Genomic DNA, 22660 nt, shown 5'->3' on the forward strand with positions numbered 1-22660 from the left:
TTCTCAATAATAAGCTTCTCAGTTCATGACTGTTGGCAAATACCAACCTGTTGACTGATTATTTCAGGGTCTATGGTTTCGACTTTGGCAGGTTCTTTTGCATTCATATGTTTTTGGAAGGAGTCTCTTGTCCTCCTGACAGCATTCATTCTATAATTATAGGCACTGTAATGCTTGCACCCTCTCAGCATTTACAGGCACAGATCTAACGCTTGTGTGTGTTCCTGGAGGCTGCCACAGAAGAAAGGAAACAAACAACCAATAGAAAAACCACAAAAACAAATGGCTACTCTTTGTGGAGGGCCCACGTTGAAATGAACCCAGATTTCACTGTTGAATAAACCACATTTGAATCCAAAAGCGGGAGCTGTGCTTTGTTGGCTGGCCCAGCCTGGGAAGCCTCTAGTAAGCCAGAGAGACTGAGCCTTTCTCAGTGTCCAAAACATTATTTCAGCTCATCAAAATTAGAATCAGGGACAGGTGATGGTGGCACATGCCTTTAATCCCAGCACATGGGAAGCAGAGACAGGTGGATCTCTGTAAGCTTGAGGCTAGCCTGGTCTACGGAGTGAGTTTCAGGATAGCCAGGGCTACACAGTGAAACCCTGTCTTGAAACCACCTCCCCCCCACCCACCCCCCCCAAAAAAAAATCAGGGCTGGGAGTATAGCTCAGGACAATCTTTGGTTCAGTCCTTAGCATCACACTGTAAAAACAGTTAGAGCCAATTAACAGAGTCAAAGCTAATCTTCCTTTATAATTTTGCCCAAATATTTTTGGATTTATTACACCTATTTTCCACATTTTATTTTATTATTTATTTTTTATGTGCATTGATGTTTTGCCTGTACATATGTCTGTGTGAGGGTGTTGGGTACACTGGGACTGGAGTTATAGACAGTTGTGAGCTGGCGTGTGGGTGCTGGGAATTGAACCTGGGTCCTCTGGAAGAGCAGTCAGTGCTCTTAATGGCTGAGCCATTTCATCAGACCCTGTTTTCTACATTTAAGTAGATAGGTACTTCTGTGTTCCTTTTTATTAATATCATAAAAGTTTAGGAATAACAACAAATATTAGAGAAAGTAGCTGAAATATTTAGAGTATATAGTCTTTAAAAATACTACCACCTGTCAAGTGATGCTGGAGAACATTTAATTACTTTATTTATTTATAATGTCTTACCATGTAGCACAAGCTGACCTCCAGTTTCTAATCCTTCTGCTTCAGGCTTCAAAGTGTTGGGATTACGGGCATATGCCACTATACCCTGTCCTGAGAAGTATTTTATTAACAATTTGTAATTGAGGTTAGTGGTTGATAAGTTATTCAAGAACCAGTTTTATTGTCAAAAGAGTGTAGGAAGTGGGGGTTTGGATGTAGCTCAGTTGGTGGACTGCCTCCTTAGCTTGCATAAGGAATGAGTTTTCTCTTGGGTATAGAAAAACAGAAACAAAGGATGGAGGAAATGGAGGAAAGTAACCCATCCACAGCTTCCAGTCAAGGGAGGGGAATAATCAGAGAAACTTACTTATCAGTTCATTAAAACAGATATTGAAATTTACATAGGGATTGACTTTCCCAAGGGCCCTTGGGAAGTGTTTCCTTGTGTTAGGATTAGGGGAGAGAAGTCTCCTCTCCAAGGCTTAATCAGTGATGAACCCAGTTGGCAATTCCTGGGACTTTGGTGGGACCTTTCCAAACAGAAGTTACTTTTGGCCTGGAGGGCACTCTATAAGTTTTAATTATCATCTGGGATAATGTGAATCTTACAGAGAAATGAGTTATTACTGAAAAAGCATTCTTAGACATTCTCCTCATTCTGTTTTTTTTTTTGTTGTTGTTGTTTTTTGTTTTTTGTTTTTTGTTTTATGTTTGCTTTTGTTTTGAGAAGGATGTCTTTGCCCAGGTTAGTCTCACAGTTGTAATTTTTCTGTATCAGCCTCCTAGGTACTAGAGACTTGTACCCACACCATGTGCAGGGTTTTTCTTTTATGTCAGCTGGGATTGATATTTCCAGCTCCGTTCTGTTGCTAACTGACTTCATGCATAGTGTTTCAGTGTATTCTAGCCAGATCCAACTGAGACTCCAATTTGATGGGTAACCTGTGGCACACCAGTCACAGAGTTTATTATAGAACCAGAGCTTGTGTTCAGTGACTTTTGTGAGAAAGAAATGAGGCTTCTAGATTCAATACTATGAAGAAGCCAAGGTAATTCTCTGGTCAGTTATTATAGTACTACCTGAGAGAAGAGAAAACTTAGGCCACAATTACAACTTGTAAAGAAATGGCAATCTCTTATAAGGCTTGGGATATTTGATTATTTTGTTTCTTTGGACAGAGTTTATGCTTGTGTTGTAACATGATTGCACAGTAGTGTTGATTTTTATGTTGATTCTTCATGGTCATAGGGTGTCTGTGCTCTGAAAGTGTTTATCCTAAACAAAAAAGTGTAAGTACTAGATGTGGGCTTCAGTAAACCTCTTAAAAACAAGGCATGGCAGATAGCATCAGGCTAGCCCTTGGATGTCTGAGGGCTTACCCCTGACATCAGTTAAACACTTTCTCTATATCTTAGATAGGCATTTTCTGGCTATACCAATTTTGTCCTGTTGAGATGTTTCAAGCATAGTCATGCTTGAAGATTGAGAAACAAATTAAACATATTAGACCTCTAATAGTGCGTAGATTTTAGAGTTCTGTTTATTAGCATATGTGTGTGTAGCAGGAACCTTAACAGGTTTTATTAATAAGAATAAACCTGAGCCCAGTTATTGGGGTGAATGCTGGAAGATCAGAGAAGCAGAACAAGCCACAGCTTCCTCACCTCGCCAGTTCCTTAGCTGGTCTTATTTCCTCAGACTGCAAGCTCTGTGTCCTCATCCACATGAATCTCAGCTGAACTGTGCTGCTCCAAAGCCTAAAAGCTTAACCAGCCAAAATGCTTCTAGTTTCTGGCCTTCATGCCTAATATAATCTTTCTCTTTTCCCCCCACTCCCTGGGATCAAAGGCGTGTGTCACCAAGCCTAGCGTTTCTAATGTGGCCTAGAACTCACAGAGATCCGCCTGGTTCTGCCTCCCGAGTGCTGGGATTAAAGGCGTGTGCCACCACCACCTATCCTCATGTTTAATATTGTGGCTGTCTCTGACTCCAGATAAGTTTATTTCCGGGAACACACAATACTTCGGGGAACATAATACCACCGCGTGTGTGTGTGTGTGTGTGTGTGTGTGTGTGTGTGTGTGTGTGTGTGTGTGTGGTAAAGCTTCATGTATTTACTGACTTTTTTGGTCACTTCTGGTGAAGGGCTGTAGTGGAATTTAGTCTCTGTTTGCTCTCACATTGACCTGGCACCCTTGTAGGTTACAACTTGGCAAATGGACTGCAATTGCCAGCACATTGTACTCATCTGTACTTGACCACCTCAGGTCTTTACTACCATGCCAACTGGATTCCTGAAATTCATTTGGCCCTATCTTGAGAGAGAATTTAATATTGCATTTCCTCCTAATACTGGCTAGATAGCAATGACTCTATTTCCATTCTACTTCTACCTTAGATTGATTGGCAGCCTAATCCTGTATATTTTGATTCTTAAGCAGAAACTTATTTCCCCTTTTGTTTTCTTGAGCTTTTGAGACTTTTCATACCTCAGAATTATTTTCCAGCTTAGTCTTTTGGATTAGTTCCTCAAGTCTTACCATTATGTATTTCTATTCCTATCCTTTCTTAGCTCAGGGCTATTTTTCTGGCCTATTTTTTTTTTTTTTTTTTTTTTTTTGGTTTTTCGAGACAGGCTTTCTCTGTGTAGTTTTGGTGCCTGTCCTGGATCTCATGCTGTAGACCAGGCTGGACTTGAACTCACAGAGATCCGCCTGGCTCTGCCTCCTGAGTGGTGGAATTAAAGGCTTGTGCACCACCACTGCCTGGCTTGTCCTATTCTCTTATCTGTTCAAGTTTATGAACAGTTATTTCTTGATAATGTAAAGACAATGACTTCTGTTTAGGAGAAAATAATTTGAACACTTTGTACAATATAAGGTTTGAATTGTTTGTTAACAATATTAAGATATAAGCATTAAAGATCATGAAGAAACATTAATTCAATAGATTGGAATGAGACTATATAATGTAAATTAATTTTATTCAGTACTTTAAATTAAAACATTGGAGTAGAAATGGTAGGAAAGAGAAGGAGAGTGAGAAAATTGCCCTGTTTAAGTTCAGGAGTTGGGATGATTAGGGGAACTATATCTGCAGTTCACATTCATGAAGCTCTTCAATTAAATGTTAAGAATCTCCAGCTGCTAGAGGTAGCTGGGTGGGAAGGATGAGAGTTATGCTCTTTAAAAAGTGCTGTACGGTAGCTGGAAGTGCATTAAACATGCCAACTAGAAGCCAGATGTGGTGGTGTATACATGTAATCCCAGAATTTATAGGGCAGGGTACATGTAATAACTCAAACATTCAAGGTTATTCTTGGCGGCATTGTGAATTTGAGGACAACCTGAGTTACACGAGACCCTGTTTTAAAATAAAACTGAAACAAACATCAGTTGGAAAAAATAGGCAGGGGAGATGGTAGCTAGTACATGCAGTGCATGCCATGCGGACTCTAGGTATGGCTTCCCTGCCCTAAAGTCCTGGAGGCTGGGGAGCAGATCAGATCTTTACCTTCTTGTCATCTATTGGGTGAGCCCTGGTATTCACTAGGCTGTGTGAAACTCCTCATAAAAATCTGTGCCTTGTTACTGTCTCCTCTGTGATCTTGAAAAAAATAAAAAGTATCAATTGAAATAAGTGCAAGAAAACAAGTCATATTGTAATTAATGAAAACTCATATGAGAAAGTATAGATGGCATGAAAATAATGTAAGAACTGTTCCTCAGGTGTCTATGGATTGTTTACTGTGTTAGACTCTTGATCAGTCATGCTGTAGTACAAGTTCTCTGATGATTGACTGAAAGGTTATTGTCCTGGTGATAGTGGTACAACTATTTAAAGCTAAATTAGAATTTTATCTTTCTAATTTTTACTTCATTGAAAAGAAAGCTTTTGCTTGTTAGTTTCTATTGGTACCAAATATTGGTTAGGAAATTGATCCTAACCCAGTGGATCAGATTCTATCAATACTTGTCTGCTTCTTCTATATCCTTTGGATAGGAGGGTTGCCTAGCACAAATGGCCTTACATATAAATATTTAAGGAAAAAACTTTGATTAATCAAAAAAATGTATGTTAAGTGTGATACATGTTTGAAAAAATTACACTGTAATACATGTTTGTTGGCTGCAGTAAAGAGATCAGATTTGTTTGAATTGTTGTATCTAAAACCAGACAATTACTGTGAAGTGCTTTTCTTTTACAGGAAGTAGATCACCTAATGCAAAATTGCCTTCAGTCCCAGCAGTTGGCTCTGTCCCACAAGACCCAGTTGCACACATGAGGTATTTAAGCTGCTCACTTGGGAACTGAAATTTGTGTGTTTTCATGACCCACCCTTTTCTCTCCCCTCCCTCAAATACTTTAGAAATTAATTTTATTTCAAAATATTATGTTGTAAAATATTTATGAGAAACTTGTAATAAAATTGCTACATATATGACAAATATTTTTATGAATTCATGGTATATATTTCAAATAATTAAGAATCATTAGGAATTCATTGTTCCTTTTGTTTAAAAGTGTTGCAGTGATGATGTCTGTTCACTTATGACCACATTAATAATCTCACATATATTTTGACTTTTACTTACAATTTTAATTTGGAATGTATGTTTCAAAGTTTAATTTTGAAATTTATATACCTATTTTCAACCACTATACCCTAATTGGTCAGAGAATTCTTGTTTTTTCTTACCATAACTGCCAAATCTCTGTCTCTCCAGGGCAGTGGGGTACTTCTTTGAAAGGTGTATATTTGTGGGATCACACATGCTTAAAAGTTTCTGTGAGGCACAGGGAAAAACCTGTGAGGAGGTGGTTGTGGGGAGCAGAATCCTGTAGGAGGTATCTGATAATTTCAGCAGGGACTGCGCTGTGTGTCACATAAGCTGGAAGTACTATTGTGAACCAAGATAGGCACTGGCTGCTGATGACTTGTTTGCTGTGTAAAGTTCTGGATACTTGCCAGTTTCCTGAAATGCAGCACACCTGTTTATTTTTTTAAACTCATTAAAAGTATGATTAATTATATTTGAACATATATGCATACTCATGCAAACTTAATATTTTAATGGAGATATTATTAATGTGTAGTCTGTGATTTTTCTAATGAGGTTACTTAGATCATATTAGAGAGAAATTGTTATCACATGAATAAAAATATGAACTGCTTTTTAGAAACATTTACATACTACAACTGACAACTTAGAAATGAAGACATGATTTTTTATCTCAAGTTACCGATAGCTTGATCAGAATACTGATAGCTGAGTTTGATGAGCATATAAATTAGATGAGGTCTCGGGTTAGTTTGAGTTATAATGAAGTCACAGAAAAAGTGCTTTTAACTCATGCAACTTCCAGTAAGAAGTGCTGCTTGGAACGGTTGTTTATCAGGCTGTCTTTGAGGACTTGGAGTGGAGAGATGTATCGTGGTGAAAGAGGACATTGTAAGTAGAAAGCTAGTAGACACAAGAATGTGTCTTTTGGTCATTCTTATTTTTCATGTAACTTGACAGTTCTATGGAAGTAGATTTCACTTTCCAACACAGAAAGCTGGTAACTTGCAACATCTTTCTGTTAGTATCACAGAGAGGCTAGAACATGCACTGGAGAAGGCAGCGCCTCTGCTCCGAGAGATTTTTGTGGATTTTGCACCTTTCCTTTCTCGGACACTTTTGGGTAGTCACGGACAAGAACTGCTTATAGAAGGAACAAGTAGGTGGTTTTCCTTTATTCTGTTTGTATTTCTTTACATTACAAAGTTATATGCTTGAATGAGAAATGTGTGCATCTTCTAAATATCTTTGCTATTGGCAAGGCCCTCACACATCTTTGACTTTTGAAGACTTTATCACTAATCTGTTATATTTTAATCTGTTTTAGTTTAGTTTTGTTTTTGTTTTTAACCAGCAATTTGGATGAAGTGTAAAAGCATTAGGGCAAAGCAGTAGTGTTTGTTTTGTAGTGCTGGAGGTTGAACTTGGGATCTTGTACATGCTATGCAAGTGCTTTACCATTGAGTTTCATTTTGGGATCAAGATTTAGTTTTTTAGTACAATTCAATTAACCATGGGTTAGAGAATTAGGGAGACAGGTGTAGCAGAGTTTTACTTGAATTTAAGATCCATAGAAGCTGGGTGTGGTGGCGCATACCTTTAATCCCAGCACTTGGGAGGCAGACACAGGTGGATCTCTGTGAGTTCAAGGCCAGCCTTGAACTACTTGAACTACAATAGTGAGTTCCAGGACAGGCTGTTACAAAGAGAAACTCTGTCTCAAATTACCCCCCTCCCCTCAAAAAGTCCATAGAAACAGCCATGTCTTGCCACATATTAGTAATGTGGACTGCATTATTATTCTCCGCTGGTACAATGATACTCTATAAATAACAGTGGTACTGTAAACTACCCTGCTTATATCCTATTTGGGTGACTAGGACTCATTTAGGTAGGTGCTTTGAAGGCGTCTCTAAAGACATGCAGAGGGGGTTGCTGAGAAGACTAGTTACTAGGCTGCTTAAAGAGTGGATGAAGGGCAGTGGTTCTCCCTCCCTCCCTCCCTCTCTCCTTGGTTCCCTCCCGTCCTTCTGTTGTTTCTTTTCTCTTTTCTTTTTTTGGTGTGAGGCATTGTGTACGAAATGTCGTGAAATATTAGAGAAGATGACACAATTAGGTGAAGGAAAATTCACCCTGAATTTTCTCAGGCAACATGAATCAGTGCAACAGAAAACAACTTTTCAAATAACTGATTCTGCTTAAGAACTTACCAGTAGAACTGGGAATCCCAGCACTTGGGAAGTGGAAACCCCCAAATAGGGAGTTTTACACCTGGCCTGGGCTACATGAGAAATTGTTTCAAAGCAACTAATTTAATAGGTTAACTTAAAAATATCAGCTGCTGTCCCCAAAGTAGAGATTATAAAAGTCAAGCTTGAGAATTTTATTAATGATAATCTGAATTATTATTTTTTTTTGTTTGAATATGGTTGGGGTATAATTGCTGAGTTTCATTTGTTTGGGGGTAATATTGATGGTGTAATGTAAGTACTGATAATTTACCAAAGCTCAAGGATCCTGGTAGGAAATCCCAACTTTTTTCTTTGGTGTCCTAAATATCAAGTTTACATTTGGCGATGCTTGATCTCATTTCCAGAGTCCAAAAATAACAGTGAATTTATTTGAAAAGAAATTTCTAATTTTAGAAATACTTCAGTAAGTTTCATGCATCAATAATTTATTTAATAATAGATTACTTGATGTAATTATAAAGGACACTTATTTATTAAAATAATACAATTTGAAAATAATTGATTTAAAAAATGCTTCAAAGTATGAATTGCAAGACTTTTCAAAGCTTAATTTTTGTTTCATGTATCAAATAATTATTTTTAAAGTGGTATGTCCACTTACGAACCTCCGTCTTTATTCACAGTTATGTATTTGTGTTTGTAGCAGGAGAGTTCTTTAAGCACGCACTTAATGTGAGCAGTCTAACCCCAGGTCTGTGACGTCTCCTCACTCTACTCCTTTAGCACATCTACTCCCCTGCAAAACCACATTAATTGTTCCAAGAAGAGACCTTTCATTACATTATTTTTCTGAGCACTCGACTGTTCAGTGTATATGTTTTCTTTATGTTGAATATAAAGATTATATGTATTATATCATTCTGAAATAAGACTGAAAGTAAACAAATGTATATACATGTATTTTTCTATATAAGTATTGAAATACCTGTACGTGTGGTAGATCAAAGAACATTGTATAAACCTTTCTAATTTTGGTTGCCTGAAGTCCTTTCTGTCTCTGTTGTTCATTATACATGTGAACAGATGTGAGAAGGTCCAGATTAAAATCCAGAGGTGGTAATTCTGGTTCCTGTGGATTTAATTAGTTAATTAACTAATCCAATGAAGATTAATGACATAACTGTGATAGGTTCAGATTTGAGTCACTACGAGAAATTAGATTTTTTTTTTTGGTCATTTTTCTTTTATTTTTGAGATTATAATTACATCATTTCTTCCATCTCCTTCCTTCCTCCAAACTTTCCCATATAACCCTTATTGCTTTCTTTCAGATTCTTTCTTCATTAATTGTTGTAAAATTCCTAAATACAACCTCTTAGCCTGTAGGTTATTTTTATTTGTATTTTCAGAACTAATCAATTGGTCTTGTGTAACCAATTGGTATGCTTTTCCTAGGGAAAGACTACTTCTCCCACTTTGAGCAAGAGGACTAGGTTTTGAAGTTTGGGTAAAACTAGGCTTGTAGCAGGGTTACATTTTAAGAAGTAACAGAGTTTTAGACAACAGAGGTCCAGGCCATCCAAGAAAGATGGTAGCTCTGTCCTTTCCTTCCTGCTTGGCCGCCTTGGTCTGAGGTGTTTTAGACATCTTAACAGTGCAAACCCACACTTTAGTTAATGACCTGCTTGCCTGATGCCTGCAGCACAGAAATGCTATGTAGCTAATTTGTATGCTACTGCAAACATTGCAAATTCCTGTCATTTCTAACACTGGGAAAAATGGTTCTCACTTTTCTAAAGAAAATGAAAGGTACATGTAAAGATTCAAAATACCAACCTGTACCTTTGTTCAGCTGAGGGATTATTATTTAAAAAAGAAGAAAAACTAAAGAGCATAAAGATGAGATAGAGAATGAGTTGTCTATATGTGGAAGAGCTTTAATGAAGTAAAAACATGGAAGTAATATCATAGGGTTTTTAAATGTCACTACGAATTATTTAATACAGAACTAACAGTTGTAAGTTTTTGATCATTATAATGCTATTTGGTTATCCAATCATTATAATTATTGGAATTGCTTTTTAAATATATTAGCTATAACAAATCCTTCGAACTGCTCTTTGATTATATTGGGTATTTAAACTAAATAACTGTTTAGATGGTCATTAATGAAATAAAAGTTCCTTCCTAAGGATATTTTTAGTTAATCTAAAACAAAACATAGAAAGGAAAATGTAAATAATTAGTTTATAGGAAATGAGGAATACATAACAGACAATGGCTTGCATTTCTGTTAAGGTTTAGTGTGAGGTCGGAGGTCAAGGTACTAATAAGAGTGTTTGGGATGTCTGCTGCCATGAAACAAAATGGAAACTTGATTGATAGCTGGAGGGTGAAGGGAGAGCGTGTGGTGGAGAAAGCAAAGGTCAGGGAACCATTTCCCTTCTCTGCATGTGTAATGGTCAACTTTCCCAACAGAATGTAGACGACCATAGTCAATATCGCTTATGTTGCATTTTTATGAGTATTGTGAAATGTCTTTATAGAAGAAGTCATAATAAATGTCTGGGTATTTTGAAAGTTAAAATAAAATAGTTTACAGAACTGGTAATTTTGATACCAGGTTTAAAGTAACCACAGAGTACTTTGTTTAGTCACACAATCAAATGTGTATAGGTGTAGTTCTTAGCACAATATTAACATTTTAGTTTAAATGGAATTTGGACAAAAATAGCATAAAGAGTGAATCTCTGGCGTTTTTTTTCACTTTGTGTTTTTAGAATAACCTTTTCTTTTAAATAGGTCTGGTTTGCATGAAGTCCAGCAGTTCAGTTGTGGAGTTGGTCATGCTGCTGTGTTCTCAGGTGGGTGCAAACAAGATTAAATGTCCAAGGAAAAGCCAACTCTCACGTATATTTGTGTGATAGTGAAGTCATTCTTGCAGTATCAAGTTTTTGTGACAATAAAGTTTTGTATGATGTGTTAAAATAATTTTAATTTCTATCTTCAAATGATTATTTATATATATGGTATAGATGATTTTGAAGCATGAACTGAGAGAAAGAATTTAGATAAACGAGAAAAATAGTTTTAGAATTGTACTAAAATGCTTGGATCAGTTGATCTCAGAATGAATGTCTTTGCACTGTGAATTAAGGTTATAGAAATAGCTTTATTTATGTACTTTGTGGAGTGCCACTCTGATTCCCCTGGGAATCCTGGGTTTGCCTTCCTTTTGTACAGGGGTTATAAAATGAGTAATAAATAATTTTGAATCCTTGTCCTTGCTAATTATTTTTGACATACACAATAGACTTGGGAAAATATCAACGAAGATGTGGCAGTCATCATCATAAAGATGTACAAAACAAATTCCTCAGAGCAAGATTAATTAATAGAAACATTGTGATTATTTTTAATGATTTTTAAAACTTACAGATTTTATATCCGGTGATGTTTTGTTTTCTGTTTTTCAGATAAACAAATGAATGTTTTTATTGAATTTTTTTTTTTTTGTAGTCTTTTTAAAGTGGTATCTTGCTGGTAGTAAATTCCTCTACTTAAAACTTTAAAATAGCCTTTTTTAATAGGAAGGGTATTGCTTTAGAGGTCAAGGGTTTTGACCCATTTCAACACCTTTGACCTTCATTTACAACTCTCATGGTTTACTTGCCTAACGAATAAGGATAATACAAAATTAATGTTTCTTTGCATCGATTTATTCATTTTAGTGCCTATGTTGCCAAATTTATTTAGACTGTGCTGATGGACATTTCATGAATACAAATTAAGGAATCATAGAAGGTGTGAAAAATCAATACTATGTGTTATCAATAAAGTACAATAAGAACAATTACTTCTAGAGAGTATAGCTAATGGAATTTTATAATGAACTTGTAAGGAGCAGTTACATTTCTTAAAGGACTTACTTATTCTTAGATTTTGTGAGTATTCTGTTTTTATAATTTAACCATTTTCTTTAGAATGCACTTTCTCTAAAATTTCTCATTAAGCCATCTGATTTTAAATATTTGATTGTTTATTTCTTGGATAGTAATCACTAAATACAGTTTTATACTTGCTGAAATTATTTCTTCTTTTAGTACTCACAGTTTCTTCATAAGATTATGGTTCTGTTTTTTATAGTGATATAGTTGATTCATATGTAAATTTTGATAATAAAGTTTAGGATTGAATTTGGGTTGGTACATTGAAAGCTACTTCAAATATAGCACATTATGTATTTGGATGTCAGAAGCTGCACAGATAAAGAATGACACATGATAACGCCTATTTGTCATGGATGTCACAGTGCTGCTTAATGCTTATCTGATCAAATGGCATATGGAGATCACTTAGAAGAGTAAGTTTTAAAAATCAGAAATTCTCAGGCTTTTGTTTGAATAACATATATTGTTGGGTATTTGAAGTCCTCAGTACTTTTTTTATGAGTTCTTCAAAAGTCCCATGGCATCTCTACAAGATGTAACACAGTGTGAAAAATGATGTGAAAAATGAAGCTAGAATTAGCTCCAGATGTATACAGATTGTTCCAGGGTGATAATTACATTTTTCACTTTGAATTTTCCTAATTCAAAGAGGTCAACTTGGTAATCACAAAAGTGATTTATTTTGTTAAGAAGTGAACTGTCTTTTTCTACCTGAAAGCTGGAAAGAAATGAAATTGAATTCCAAGAGGACATTTTGCAGATCCTGGGTGGGGATGTCTTGAGTTTGATTGATAATTTTTTTTAGTGTGAGATAGGGTGGGAAGTAAAAAGCTACCATCTTGCTAAATTTTTAATTAATTTTTTAAGAGGAGATGGAGAGGATTGAGTGCCAAAGATCAAAAGATCAGGTCAAAAACTCCTTTTTCATCACATAAATAATGGGATATGCTTATGAACTTAGCATCTGCAAATCTGATTTAGAACTTTACAAATTAGTTGGTGTTAATTTCATGGCAGTCAGCTATATTCTGATTATTTTTCTTGAGCCCATTCACGACTTATTTTCTTTTCGAATTTTTAAAGACAAGGTGTTTCACCATACTTTATTACAAAATATAATTATAGTCTCCATTTAGTAGTAAGAACTGATCATATGTGATCTGCTGTCAGTAGACAAAATGGATCACTATATATACTCCTTTAAAGTTCTGACGAACAGTATATTTTTTACTCTTTCCCTGTTACTAGTTGTTTAAGCATCCTTCTATAGTTTATTCTATTTAAAACATCTAGCCTATATTAGTAGGGTTAAAAAGCTCTCTTAATGTTCAATATTTTGCTTTTGAGTAAAGTTAATTAACTCATCTATTGCATACCAAATCAAATAAGTACTAGGTAAGCTCTAAACACAGATTTTTAAAAATATTTTTCAGTGCTCGGGAATAAATCTTGGTTAATTTGGCCTTGCATACATTAAGCAAGTGCTCTGCCATTGAGCCACTTCTTCAGACCAAATTGCTTTACGTAAAATGTAACTACATTCAATCTTTAGGGAAGTACATATTTCTAGACACACCAAAAAAAGTTGAAAAAGTTTTCAGCCATAGTTCAAATTCAGTTTGTCAGAAAAAAATACAACTTACTAATGTTTTGTTTTTATATAAACCTGCTAAGAATGAATTTAAATAAAATATTAAATAAATGTTTCAAGTAATCTTACTCCAATGCTGTATAAAGTGCTTGTATCTTGCTCATTTGACATTAATATCATTTTTGAAAGAACTGACATTGCATTCAAGGCCACTTTATAAAAGTGTTCTGTTGCTCATCCTAATTCAGTCTGACATACATTCCAATAACACTACCTCCCTTCTTGGGTTTAAAGCTGAATTTATGACTGTGCATTGTGAAGTGCATCATTTAAAAATGGTTTCAACCCAAAACATCTAATAAATAAATAATGTGTATGGCTACTCAGTAGTAGACTTTGTAGACTAGAAATCATTCCATCGGATACTCAACAGTCCACTATCGGAGAGGGCTGTCAGATAAATCTTGTGGTGGCGGCATTCATGTCCTGTAAATCACATATTATTGTCTGAGCCTTCTGCCAGGTCATCTATTCTTTTCCCATTGATCAGAAATGCATACAGTCTATAGAAAAACTAGCAGCACCATGTAGTCTGGCTTGGCCTCTTGTCTGAGTTATTAATTAGCAGCAAAAGGTTGCTTAAATGTTTAGCCTAATTAAAACAATTAAATCAACATTATTGATATTTTTGGAAAAATTTTCTTCACGTGAAGGTAATGGTGAGGTTTGGTGTTTTTTTTCCTCAAGGTTTCTGTGTCTTAGAATTAACAGTTAACAACTGGTAATAGTCACAAAGCAGTTAGCATCATTATAGATTTTTAAATTTCATTTTATGTTCATTTTTTGGTCTTAATATTAGTAGAATATTCTTTTTTTTCTGTAGTTTTCCATTTTTCTAGTAAGTTCTGCTTCTCTCTTTTGACTTTATTTCTGTGGTATCTATATTACTTAATGCTCTTGTTCTTGCCTTCTAGTTCCCTAACATTTCCTTTCATCATCATGAGTATCTTAGGAGTAGGTGAGTCACACAAACAAGGAAATAATAGAAATGTGTGTATATCATTAGGTGATTGGGTTTTTGAAGAGGTGGGGCTTCAGTGTCCCATACTGTCATCTTGAAGTTCTTAAAGTTACCCAAATGTGCCATCACTTTTCTGTGTTGGCACATGATTTTTCCTTCCTTATTATCCTTGTCATCTTCCTGCCTCATCTCTTGAAAGCTCATATTACCAGTATGCATTGTGAAGCCTGTTTATGCAGGGCTAAGGATTATTTAATGCATGTTTGTTAGGAAAACACTGTACAGACTGATCTATATGTGTCAAACCTCAAGCCAACCACCTGCAATCCCCACCCCCAAATGAATTAGTATTGTAATCACACTATTTGGTCCTGCTCAGGTGTTAGTATGAAGTCTAGAAGCTAGGATCAGAACACAGCTTATATCTATAGGAAATTATATATACATATTGTTTTTGATCCAATTATACTGTTTAAACATTGGTGTATATTTATTTATAAAGGTCTGAAAAAGCCTAAAGAGAATGATGGAGTGAAAAAACATCAAACCTTATCATTACCTTCATGTGAAGAAAATATTTCCAAACATATCAATAATTTTGATTTAATTTTTTTAAAATCAGGCTAAACATTTAAGTAAACTTTTGCTGCTAATTAATAACTCAAGATGCCTAGGTAGACTGTATTATTAGTTAGTGATGTTTATCCAGATACAGAAAATTTTCATTAAATTGTTTGTTAAATAAGTAAGAAATATTAGCAATAGCTTTTTTTGTCTCTTGAGAGAGAGGAATATGGTTGAGACATGGCCTTTCTAGCTATCTTAGCCTGGCCGGAATCTTGTTCTCCTCCTGCTTCAGCCTTAAATTCTGGGATTACCAGCATACTGTATACCAATAGCGTAGTGACCTAACTAATGGCTTCTTTGATTGTACAGGAGCTGACACTTTTCTCAGTCAAAATCCTAGTGGGTATTTATTATGTCATAAAAATAACTTTTAAATGTGTTTACTTTTACTGCAAACTAAGATAAAAATAACTCCAAATCCCAGTAGCTTTTGCTCATTGTCAGTTTTTAGCTTGGTTGCCCCCAACATTTGGTTCACAGATTAAGTGCGAAGGTTGAAGTTAAACTGATAAACCTAAGTATTGTTTTAGTATTTATATTATATTACAATTCTTGTCCCCCTTTTTTGCAGTACATATTAATGGCAACAGCTGAATAACATTTACTAGATAGTGGCTGAATAGTTGAGTGTGCTTGCCTATTTAGGTAAGGTGTCCTCATTCATATTAATTCTCGTGTTCTGGAGTCATTGGAAAGTTTTTCTCTGAAAAGCAGAGTCCATCTTACTCAGAAATTATCTTATTCTAATTCTACTGTAATCTGCAAGACTAATTTGAATTCTGAATTCTTGTTCTACTTTGAAGAAAGGACATGAGACACGTTGAGTACATATTAACTGATGAGCTTTAGGTCTTAATTAAAAGTAGGTGATGACTTCCTTTTTATTTGTTTGTTTTGTTTTGTTTTGTTTTTTGAGACAGGGTTTCTCTGTGTAGCTTTGCGCCTTTCCTGGAACTCACTCTGTTGCCCAGGCTTGTCTTGAACTCACAGAGATCTGCCTGACTCTGCCTCCCGAGTCTATTTTTTATTTTTGCTCTTTGATCTCTGGTCTCACTGTGTAGCCCATACTGATCTAGAGCTAGCAGTGTTTTTGCCTTAGTTTATCAAGTGTTAGGATGACAGGCCCCTGACTCTATGTTAGCTCCTAATGACCTCATTTGAGGAAAATTTGTGTACATCCCTCCCTCCGTCCCTCCCTCCCTCCCCCCTCCTTCCTTTCCTCCTTTCCTCCTTCCCCCTTTCCCCCATTTCTCTTTCTCTCTTTCTCTGAACTACATGTGTTATTTTTAAGCCTCTTCATTGGTCTAAGCCTAACATTCATTTTTTACATCAGACCTGATAAACAGTGTGAGAACTATTGAACCTCAGGTTTTTGGAAAATGAAACACTTATATAAATAAATTAATATCTTGGTGTGTGGTTGGATTTCTGAAAATAATCCATTTTATATTTAAGTAGAAAGAAATCAGTATTTTTTTCTCCTTCCTCAAAGCTGTTTGCATAGCAATAGATTTAGAAGATGTACTAAATGTTGAAACATTCTTTGATGTACTGTAAATATTCTGTTTCCTTTGTAACCAACCTCTTTTACAAGGTAAATAGTACTTTGGGGGGTAATTGACTTCTTTAAGAGTGCTTTATATGTACCATGGTCCAACCAGGATTAATATAGTATACATTTTTATTATTTTATTCCTTCCCTTTTTGATGGTTTTATACTTCTTCTGTGGAATATACTTTTAGAAAATTAGTTCACATAAATGGACTGTTTCTGAGCTTTTGTTATTGTCAGTACCTATGATCTTTTGATTGCTAATGGAATGAGAATCAATAGTGTAGTCTGTACCATTAATATGAGGGGAAAATCTTCCAGTCTCATCACCCAGTTCTCCCATAAAGCAACTGTGGAAGCTTGTACCTGGAATATGCAGTAAGTGGAAGAATAGGTATCCTCTTTGAAATGTTCAGAGCTAATTTAAATTTCATGCAGTGTAAAAACAGTTGACCTTATGAGATGGCAGTAAAAACCTTACCAGAATAGATCTGAAGTTTCCAAGCTCTATGGAGGATAGTTGAATTTTTCATAAAAATCTTAGCATCACTAAAAATTAAAAAAAAAAAAAAGACACCAGCTTATTAACTGCTTCATGCTTAATGACCACCTAGTGTTTTGAATTGTTCCAAAACTTTATAAAACATAATTTCATATTTGAAGGTAGGAACATATGTCATCATACAACAGCAAGCATATACAAAAATCAAAGTAAATCAAGTATAAAGTATCATTTTTCAAGAGCAAAATGTGTCTTAAAATGTTTAAATCAAATCGTAGGTTATTGAGCATACACTATACACTGCTCTTTATTTACATTTTGATGTAGACTGTCCTTTGATATTAATTAAAGTGCTTTTTATGGCCAAAGAAAAACATAATTTCATTTTCCATAGTGGGCCTAATTTGAAATACAGGCATCCCGTTGATTCACCAGCACACTAGGATTTAGAAAACTCAACTTTGAAAGGTACGTTTTGTGGAATGGGCAGTACACCCTGTGGCTTGGCCGTCTCGTCAGAAGGATGAGACCATGCTGGCTATGTAACGACATCTTTGAACATTATTCTCAAGGGTGGTAAATGCAAAACAAAGTAATATCAACTGGCACTTAATTCTGCAAGTTCCCTGCTGATTGGGGTATTCAGTGAAATGGAACTCTTCCTGACAGGAAGTCAGCTAGTGAGGATGGAGACATTTGAAAATAAAGTGTGTTTTAATTTGACTCCTGCTGTTTTACAACTCCTCTTTAAAGTTTGGATTAAGACAAGAGGAAAAGGGAGGAACACAAATGGGAATATCCAGAGTATAGCATTTCTCTTTGATTAATATAAATGGGAGTACAGGTCAATATCTCTCTTTCACAGTTGTTATGGCTTGGTGCTCACCTTCCTATTCCAACTTTAAATCAGTCTACTAGTTGTGGTGTTACAAAATGTTTGTTTAAAAATGTAGTTTTAAATTTCCTTGGTTTAATGTCAAATCCTTTGACTTTTTAAAGGCTCAACCGTATTCAAGTATAACATTTTTATACAAAGTATATTTATGGTACACTAATGGATTTCAGTCAAAGTAGTTAGTTAAATTTGGCCCTTCCCAGCTTTTTAGTTCCCAAATTCACATATTGCTTCTCTTTAACACGTTTGCACTACTTGACTTAGGTAGCTGTTGAGATAAGATTGTTATGTAGCATATATTGTAGTGCCTTCAAGACAGGTGCAGTCTAGAGTATTCTACAGGCATTACATCTATTGTGTCTTTGTAGTGCCTAATTTTTGGTCACACCGCTCTCTTATGACACGAAAGTTATGTTACAAATGATTCTTACAAAATACGGAGTTTGAACCTTGACTTAGGTCTGAATGAAGCCCTAATCAGAGCCCTGAAGCTAGCTAGTTATTTGCTTCTGTGGTAGCAAAACAAACAAACAAACAAACAAACAAATAAATAAATAAAACAAAAAATGTGCAGGGACAGTGCTGAGATCGTTGTTGTCTCCATTTTGAGTTAAACAAGATCAAAAGGAAAATGACTTTGACTATTTTTTGAAAGAAAAGATTGAGGTTGGAAAATGCTGTGATGACTGATTTTGAATATTCATAAACATTTTTCCTCCTGTTGATGGCTAACAAATTTTGTAGGTTTGGGTGAATCAATTTCTTTTATATTCCAAACTTGGTTTCTTATTGAGTGCTGTGAATGTACTAAGATCTTGTTATTTAATATTTATAAAAATATACATACTGCTCATGGAACAAAATAGGGCACAGTTTAAAGTTATTAGTGCTGACTTGTGTTTTCAGAATGCAGGACCTTCTCCCTGTATTAGTATTTTCAGAACCTCCATTTTTTCTTTCAGGAAATTATTTTTGTCTTATATCTTTATCTCACAAAGTAAAATAACACTGTTTTCTTCTTTTCTGAGATTATTATATATTTTTATAATTATATGTTCTGTCTAACCTGTTTTCATCTTGAACCACAAAGTATTAACTTCTAAGAATTTCAGCAATGTTTGCCTTTCTTTCCAAGTAGATAACTTTTATGGGTCATATTGGCTTTCTTCCCTGGACGCCATGGTGATTCCACCACTTCCTCTTCTCATTATAATGGTAGCTAGCTCTTCCTAGGAAAGTCCGTATGGTATGCCAAATATGGAAACACTGATGAGTGTTAAGAAGCTAATGTTTGAAGGCCTTTGTAAATTTTAGTTCTCCTCATTTACACCACATTTATTTTAACATAGTTCATATTTAATTTCATTCAAAACTTTTTAAAAATTTCTGAATACATCATTATCTTTACAAATTTGTGTAACTTGAATTTTGTCAGGTTGGAAAAAGAACAAATATCTTTGAGAAAGTGCTCTTAAGAATCTGGCTTCAAAAACTATGCTAAGTACAAAAGATGATAAATTTGTTCATGACTTGATCTTACTACTTAAAATATGCAGATTTATCAAAACAGAACATTGCATATTTAAATATATACAATTTCAGTTAATCATAACTTTGAGCATCATGTTGAGGCAGAAAAAGCTTCAGATTTAAGAGCATCAGATTTTAAGATTACTTATATTGCTATTTAAGTTATGTTGTAGACAGAAGAATGGCTTACATCATGGTGTCTATCCAAAGCATGTCTTTGGATTTCTGTGCTATACTGGGTATTAGCTAGCATATTATTAAGAGTATTGATAAACATTTGAAAATCATTGAAATATTCTGGATTGAAAGTATTGCTCCTTTTCACAACCAAAGTTATAATGTATGATTGGCCTGTGGGTTATGGCTCAACATATGTGAGAACTTTTTATTATTTGTATGTTTCTTATATAGTATGTGTTTAAAACTTGAGACCAGAGTTTTATGGGTACATGTAGTATGATGTTGAAGATAATTTTAATTCTGAAGATACATCATTTCACAGCACAAACATAACTCTTACTTGCTCATGATGAATACCAACCAAATGTGCGTGTTTTTACAATTATTCTTTATTTGAAATTAAACTGAATTAAGATCTCATTTTATATTAACCTTGACATATTTTTCAATGAATTACATAGTATATGTTTATGGTGGTTAGTGTGCAGCACAGAAGACTCCAAATAGTTAAACAGCAGGAAAGTTTTCTGCTTTTAGTTAAAAAACTGCTGTGTTCTGTAGGACCTTATTTACCACATGTTTAATTCTTAATGTTGTGTGCTGTGGGACTGTGTATGCAAAAGGCAGCATCAAGAGCTCTGCTTCTAAGTCGATGGCTCTTACTTGCTACACAATAATAATGACACTATTTTATTAGGTTACTTGTAATTAACTTCAGCACTAGACATACATATAAATCATTGGTAATCTGTTTTTTTTTTTTAGACTTTTATTTTTTTAAAACTGAGTTAATGTACTTGCTTCTCTTTTTTTTCCATGTGGATTGAGGTTGTAATTGCTTTTTGGAATTAGTCTGTCACAAAATAACATACATGTGCTTTGAAGAAATGATTGAGGCAAGCTAATGAATTTTATATAACATTTTATAAAGATTTGTTACTGGAATAAATATTCAGAAGTAACATTGTTTTGTTGTGAAACTTAATAAATAGTGATTTTTATTTTCCCAAGTCAAAAAGAATCTAAACATTTGAACAGTTAAAGTGACAACACTTATTAATTAGAAATATTTATCCTTTTTATATTAAAGATTCTGGCAAGGTAAAGACATCCAAATATATCAAATTCTGCTTATCAATTTATAGAAAGTTTTAACTTTAAACATTTTAAATTTAAACATTCAAACCTTTGTATATTTTATCTTTGCATATATTTGATGATTACTTCTTAACATTGACTGAGAATTTATATTATTTTATACTTACACTTTTTAATATTATTAGTTTATAATATAATAAAAATTATAGAAACATACCTTTTATAAAAATTAAGTCAAAAGAGACATTTCTATATGTGTATGTCTGGCTGAGTTCAAAGTAATAGTATATATTAATCCAAACCAAAATTGAAAAAAGAAACTATCACTGTATATGGAATATGTTTGTAAATCTGTAGGAGAGGCTTTAGCGAGGTATGGATTATTTTAATCACTTATATGATATTAAAGTCTTTATTTGATCATTGTTAAGTGTATTGAGGGTAGAAATGGGAGCCATGAAGAAAAATGGACAGGTCATGAAACTATTGCTTTAAAAAAAATAACTTGACTGGTAAATAGTTCTTATTACATTGAGTACATTAGATAGCTTAAAAATGTTTAAAAAATAATTAGCCATTTTATATCGTTGTAATGGATGTCTTTCATGGTCTCCCTCCAGCAGTCTTTAATGAACCTGCCTTGTAATTTCAGTGCAGGCTTTGAGATTCCCTGAAGACTTGACTTCAGGCCTCAAAGGGCAGGAGCTGCCGTATGTCTGGAGAAGCAGAGTTGCCGAGCACACTGACCATGTGCTAATAGGACACATTTATATAGCTCCTGAGTGTGGGCCCCTGATAGTCTTAATTATGATCATCTGTTGGGAGCTTGTAGCTAGACAAGGTTAGAACAACTTCTGCTATTGATGGAAACCATGCTTTTTGTATTGAACAGTGAAAGATACTAACAAAGTTGAGCTGAATTAGGAAATTATTAGAAAATTATTATTGATTAAAGAGTATTTTTATACATACTTGAAAATAAATGTTTTATGTGCTTGAGCACAGCTAAGTTTTCTAATTGTGTATTTTACATAGTTAGGATGTATTTATAATAATTAGGTATTTGATTATGTGTTATCCTGATGTTTTGCAGTTTAAAAATCTTTATAGTTTATACATTCCATGAATAGTTACTTTAAAGATATCCAGTTCCTTATATACAGGGCTCCATTTGATGGGTTTTTTGATAACTACTATGAAATTGAGCTGTATGCTCAAATTTTAATAGAATTAATTTTCTCCTCTTTTAACTTTACTCATAGAACCATACTATGTTTTGTATATAAATGTGTTCACAACAAATGAGACTAGCACTTTTCAAAGGGCAGTTACCTGTTTTACGGTCATTGAAAGACATCTCATGCGACGAAAGATGAAGTAGGATTTTTCCTTTACAGTTCTGCTGTATTCCTTCCTGGCATGTGCTTATGGTAGGAACTGTGTGTTAGATGCACTGTTGAGAGAGTGCTGACACACAGGCACATGCTGCTGAAAAGTCACTGAAAGTTTACCTTGTGCACTGAAGGCCACTATATCCTTACCAAGAACAAGTTTCGCCTCAGTTTGACCTTTAGTCTCGTGTATAATGTTATTCAGTTTTATGTTCATACATTTCCTTCTTTATTCAATATCTCCTGTATGACTTGTTTCTTTGACTCAGGATAGTGTTTCTGTCATCTGTTTTGGTCATTTGAAGTATAGCAAATCCTTTTCGATTCTTTTTTTTTTTTAAACAAAGGAAGGTAACCATAACATTTTAAAAATTAGTGTGGGCATTTAATTAAAAATGTAAACCCTAG

The 22660-nt window shown here is 34.5% G+C and overlaps 1 protein-coding gene across 5 annotated transcripts in view; it reads left to right on the forward strand.

Moving 5' to 3' along the window:
* Lrba (LPS responsive beige-like anchor protein) overlaps positions 1–22660 on the forward strand; it is a 578506-nt gene that overhangs the window by 144717 nt on the left and 411129 nt on the right. For all 5 annotated transcript variants that reach the window (XM_036190835.1, XM_036190833.1, XM_036190836.1 and 2 more), the window contains 3 exons: positions 5369–5447; positions 6749–6882; positions 10718–10779. In XM_036190835.1, the coding sequence (XP_036046728.1) occupies positions 5369–5447; positions 6749–6882; positions 10718–10779 (275 nt within the window). The remainder of the gene's footprint in view (positions 1–5368; positions 5448–6748; positions 6883–10717; positions 10780–22660) is intronic.

Source organism: Onychomys torridus, chromosome 6, assembly GCF_903995425.1.
Source record: "Onychomys torridus chromosome 6, mOncTor1.1, whole genome shotgun sequence".
Classification (NCBI taxonomy): domain Eukaryota; kingdom Metazoa; phylum Chordata; class Mammalia; order Rodentia; family Cricetidae; genus Onychomys; species Onychomys torridus.